Source organism: Bombus impatiens, unplaced genomic scaffold, assembly GCF_000188095.3.
Source record: "Bombus impatiens unplaced genomic scaffold, BIMP_2.2 scf_0092, whole genome shotgun sequence".
NCBI lineage: Eukaryota > Metazoa > Arthropoda > Insecta > Hymenoptera > Apidae > Bombus > Bombus impatiens.
Window position 1 is genome coordinate 406745 of NT_176511.1, and position 5922 is coordinate 412666.

Sequence of the window (5922 nt, forward strand, 5' to 3'; positions counted from 1 at the left end):
TTCTTCTAATGAATTATGAAATAATCATTAAGTAAATTAGCACAAATGCGCTATTCACCATTTGCAGAGGAAGGTCGAATTAGAAATGCATTTCATTTCAAAGGACGCTTCTTTGGTCCATTCGCCACAATGCTTCTGCAAAAAATTAGATTCTGTAAGTTCGTCATTTGCATTATAATATCAACGTCAATTACAAGCGTTATTTTCCCTCCGATTCCTACATCTACATACATGTACAACTATTTTATAGCAACAAGAGTCATAAATCGTACTGCTTGAATGCAGCGTGGAAACACATAAAAATCGATAATTCGAGCTGGCAGCTCTGTCGTATTCCAAAGAATGTCGTACGTAAATCAGGATCTCTGTGAAATATCTGAAACTTTAATTCTTAAAGTGTCGCGAGCGTAAAAACGGAGACATCGTAACAGAGTGACCGTCGCGTCACTGGAGATAACAATCGATCGATCGTTCAAATGCAAAATGACATGCACGAGCCTTGTAAATACAAAGAATCAGCCTTTCCATTGATCCTCTCGAGAACATCTCAAAGGAGTGTCGCGGTGTTGTGATACGATACCGATATCGGTACGCCTACTCGTGTCCATTTATTGGACTTTAAAGCTCGATGATTCCTAGAATCGGTAAAGTAGAGTAAGGTGAGATTATTTGAGTTAACCAAGTTTCAACATCTTATGAGTCAATGCTCAGTCAAAAATTCAACTTTGTGCAATATAATTAGCAGACTGTGTTTGGATCATGTATTTATGCAAAAAGGTGAAAAATCCACAGATGATATACAATATACGGAAATATATTATTACGAATCATCCAAAATATAAGACTTATTAATTTTAAATCGTTTCTCGTGTTTTTCCTCTTTGGTCTTCAAATGACCTCTTAGTGTAGTCAATGGATCTGGTTATAATATGGCTTTGCAATAGTCGCAGTTTTAAAAACGGTAAAGATGACAGAGAACAGATTCGACGTGGGACAATGTTTGAGCGACTTCTGATTGAAATATATTGAACGGTTACATTCGTTATACACTACCATTGTTTTATGCCGATTTATGGGAAGTAGAAAAAGCAGTAAATTCCTTCACGAAATTCCACCAATGAAATATACGTGAGTGAAAATCGAGAAGAAAAGGGAAAAAAGGGCTATGCGAAAAAAGATGATTTCTTTAGATGGAGTAACGCGAGTTCTTTTCGCGTAGACAATTTAATTCGATAGAATAATTGTACGAATAACTTGTTGACTAAATTATACGATATTTTATCCGCTATTCGTGAAACTAGCTTTCAATTCTGGAAAGAGAGATTCTTATTTTGCCAGTCAAACCAAATAATTAAGTATACGGAATTACAATTCTGTAAACGAAAGGTTGAAATAAAGATCATATAACAATTTAATCATATTCCTCGTAACAGATAAGATATTTTTTAAGGTTTTAAATTTCATCCAGAAAGAATTCGATGAAAGGAATTTTTTCCGAGAAATTAAAAAAAAAGGATGATATTAAAAATATAACAGGAAGAGAAAAGGAAAATGAAAGTAGCCTTCTACTGTGGTTGTCATCAATTACACGAGCTACAAATCAATGTCTGGCGATCGCACGGTCACACTATCAGCGTCATTGTCTACGCAATCATCGAATGGGCACGTAGGTAGATAGATAGACTGGTAGGAAGGAAGGAAGGACATCGAGAAGGATACCGTAACGCTTCGAGCAATCAGTTATGCTGGTCGGGGGCCCCACGACTGGCAATTTTGCTACGGCTCACAGCGAAACACCGCATAAATCACCGACTTTGGCTCCGTTCCGCTACTTCGTCGCGAGGCAACCGCGCAGAACGTAGATGCACTTTCGATTAAAACAGTTGTTTCATCTGATCATCGCAGGAGAAAAACATGGTCAGTAAGTAGATTTTTGTTGGTTTTCTGATTTAAGTATTGCTTTATGTTTCAACGTAATTGAATTATTATGACATATTTGAAAGTGAAGATAATCTGTTAGATCCAAAAATGTAAATCTTTTGAAGACAGCTGATAAATTGGCGAAGTTTTATGGAAAACAAAAGTATAATTATTAAAACAAGCAATATCTTAATATATTACTGATACTGGAATATTATGTTTTTGAAATTTTGGACTGGATAAAAGAACACACGCATTTTTCCAAAACCGAATATAAACACAGTTTTGATAATCTTGCAATTCCATTTCTTAAAACGTAGAAAATGTGACTAATGATGCTCTTTTTTTGTGATCTAAAACCACGAATCAAACTTATGATTGATTTCTTTGTGCGATCATCTATCGGGAGTAAACGAATATTCCTTTCCCTTTTCGGAATCGTCGAAAAGGTTTATGAGTTTAGAATCATTAATCTTTATGTAATTCTATACATTTCAACATGATAATTCCAATTATTGAAATTATTAAAATGTAGCATATTTCATATTTTTTTTGAAAAGTGAAATAACTCCTCGTGCATGGATAAAATTCGTCCGATGTTTTATAATTTAGGTACATGGAAGTCATAGTATGATAATAAACAGCACTTTTTTCATGATATATCATTACGCCACACTATATATATTGCGAGATCATTCGTTGCAATTTTTTAGAACTAATAATAAATTCTTAGTTTAACATAAAAATCTGTAGAAAATTCGCAGTTCAACGATATGTGGTGCTTATAAAATAAGTGTACTATTTTTAGCTTGAAACTTCAAGAAAATTTGGATATTTTCAAAATCCTTCTTCTCAAATATTGTGATATCTAAATTAACAATTGATAATAATGAGAATACCTGAGAGTCATTTCTTCCTTGACAGATGAGTTGTTGTATATCTCTTGTCCGTTTCTCGCTTATTTCATATTTTTCCGAATCACTCGTTTGTCGTCGTAAATTTATGTCCATAACCTATCACTACTGAATTTAATTACTGGTTCATTCTTTCACCAAATCTGCAATATAGAAAGCTTGTCATTTTCAGTCAATTCTACGATATTCATTGTCAATCGAGTGTATTATATAAGGTTTTATCTCTAATATCGCATTAATATCCTACATTGCGCTTCTTCATAGAGAATCAAACGCCAAACGATCTAGCGCAAAAATAAATTAAGAATAACAGTATTACTTGCTCAGACGTTAACAATACCATTGGACGAAGAAAAGATTGCAATGTTAATCCTTGTGACTATAAGGACATTCTGAATAAAAGAACCACTTCAGACAATAACTGTCATAAGCAATAGGTATATTTTGTTGCAAGAAGCTGATGTTTCACATATTATGACTACCTGATACAAATCGAATTTGTAAACTGTTGATACTCCTCGACGGCTGTTCGACTTTCTCAAATCCATTGAACAAAATGACTAAGGGAGCACACCAAGGAAGTATTGCTGTCAAGCTCACGATGTCTGCGGAAATACTGTCGTCGCGACAAATTCTCCCTCTTCTAACACCTAAAAAAAAAAAAAAAGAGACCAAACTGAAAAGAAGGGAAAATATGCAGAGGAAAAAAATTGTACGTAGACTGCAATTTTCTCAAAGTGAGCATCTATTATGTATCAATTTCTTGGGGAGGCGTTAATGACCTCGGTCGATGCCGCGGTATGACTGTAATTTCCATGCATTATAAATTACTTCTATAGACTGACAACAGGAACAAATTCAAGAGGAAACAATAACAGTGGAAATAATAAATCGTGGCGAGGTGTAGTCGGATGATTCCTCGAGTTTTCCGCACAGACGTTCTTCAGTGAGCGAAGCGAGATGGACGTGTTCTACAGGCAGTACAACACTTATCGTATTCTGCTGAATGTCTTAGGACTCTGGCCATATCACAAGTCGATTTACTCAACGATTCACAGAATATTGATTTCTGTTATTATGCTCACCTACATAGTTCTCCAGGTAACCAGAATTCATTATTTTTATGCTCTCAACCCATGTACAGCCCGACGTTTTATGGCGAATCTACTCGTTACAAATCATAGTAGGAACAATTCGTGGAAAGATAAATATGTTATTGTATTAACACTCTATAAGGATGTGACCTCTTTCTTGACATAAGGAATTAACACAATATGTTTCTAGGTACTATCGCTTTTTAAACCTGATATTACTTTTCGTGGTTGCATCGTAACGTTATCCGCAACATGCCCAATTATGATCTCTTTCATGCGATATGTCTCTTCCGTAGCAATGTTCCCAGTGGTACGTGATGCTCTAAAGTGAACTGTGTGAAGTTCAGATAAGGAAATTCATATATATTTTTCTATGTGGGTACAGAATGTATATATTTTTGACAATCTACGCAAGACAGACACCACGCTGAAAGATGAACTTGAAGTTCAGATACTGATGAAATACGTCGACTGTTCGACTTACATAATCTCCATTTTCCTATGTAAGAAAACATGTCTTATGTTCGTAGAATTTGTCAATGTAGTGGCGATTACCTTAATGTCTGGATGCTTCCTTCCGAATATTATACAAACGTAAAATGTTAAACCTTCATTTATGTGATTGACTGTATTAGAGAAAAAGGTTGAATGGTGAATCCTTTGCACATGACGAAGTTTGGTGTCAGAAATTCTGTTCCTTTAAAACGTTTATATGATAAATATGTATTTTTCAAAAGAGAAAAGTGAGAAACTACTTGCATTGTCGCGGTTACGAGACTAACATCATTTGCTGGTACAAAAACATTCGGACGCAAAGATATCGTGGTATCACTAAACTACCTTCTTCTCATTTTAGGCTTATGTTTCTCGTGGATCTTATTCGCTACGATGTATGTTTTCGCTCCGATAACGTTGGACCTGCTGCTGCCTTTGAACGAATCTCGGAGACGTTATTTTTCATACTTATCAATTTTTTCACACGATCAGATAAAGTATGTCGATATCGTATACGTGAATATCCTATTTGCTTATACAATTGGATTGTGGTGTCTGGCGGGTACGGAACTGACGTTGGTTGTGTTTGCTCACTGGATGTGCGGAATGTTCGACATAACTAGGTATGAATGAAAATGCCGACTTTACTCTTTTTCATATGATCATTGCGTGCAACAGACACCTTACAACACTTACAACGTTACAACGGTCATGATGGTCAGGTAAAAACATTCAAACAATGCCATGAAGAACGTGTTTCACAGCGGACCGTTAATATTGCTGTCATAGAACTTCAGTAAATTTATTTAATTATGATTTACCTAACTCTCATTCTCAGACATTTCTATTTTGCTCGTGTGTGCTGTATGTTTCAGATGAAGTTGTTTGTATGTATTCATGTGGTGACAATCTATTTTAGTCAATCGCAGCTTTCAATTCAATCGACTGAACCAGCTTTCAATTCAATCGACTGAACTCAATTCAATCGACTGAACAGAAATGGTTATCTGTGTGATCATTTAATTCTTATAAATATAACACAATACAGTCATTAGTGCGATAATTCGCAGGCTGTTAGCTAATTAGGGTTAATTCAGACGATAGAAAGTGAAATTCTTTGTTAAGTCACATTTGACTAAAAATTTGTGTACATTTTTAGCTATCGATTGCGAAAAACAATTGCGGATTTGTCTTCGTCGAGGCAGATGGACCTGAATTTCAGGGACTTCCGGCACGTCGTGGACTGTCATAGGAATACGCTACAGTTGGTACCTTCGTCTATAATGAGTATTCGATGGTACATATCTAAGCTGATCCCACTGTATTTTCCATGCACTTCCTACCAACGTTTGTTGTGGAATTCATTCGCTGGATAAAGAATCATCGATTACGCAGTATCGAATTACATGCTACATTATATTCCACCATGTTCTATGTGTGTAGTTTTTTTCGCTGTGTCTTTGCATCGCGTAAGTATCCTTTCATTCCTGCACGTTCTT

The 5922-nt window shown here is 35.5% G+C and overlaps 1 protein-coding gene across 1 annotated transcript; it reads left to right on the top strand.

Moving 5' to 3' along the window:
- The first annotated feature begins 3690 nt into the window (after positions 1–3690).
- On the top strand, positions 3691–4354 carry LOC112214152. Its single transcript, XM_033318403.1, has 2 exons — positions 3691–3935; positions 4119–4354. Exons 1-2 carry the CDS (start codon positions 3795–3797, stop codon positions 4257–4259), a joined length of 282 nt encoding a protein of 93 aa, XP_033174294.1. The 5' UTR covers positions 3691–3794; the 3' UTR covers positions 4260–4354.
- Positions 4355–5922: the final 1568 nt, after the last annotated feature.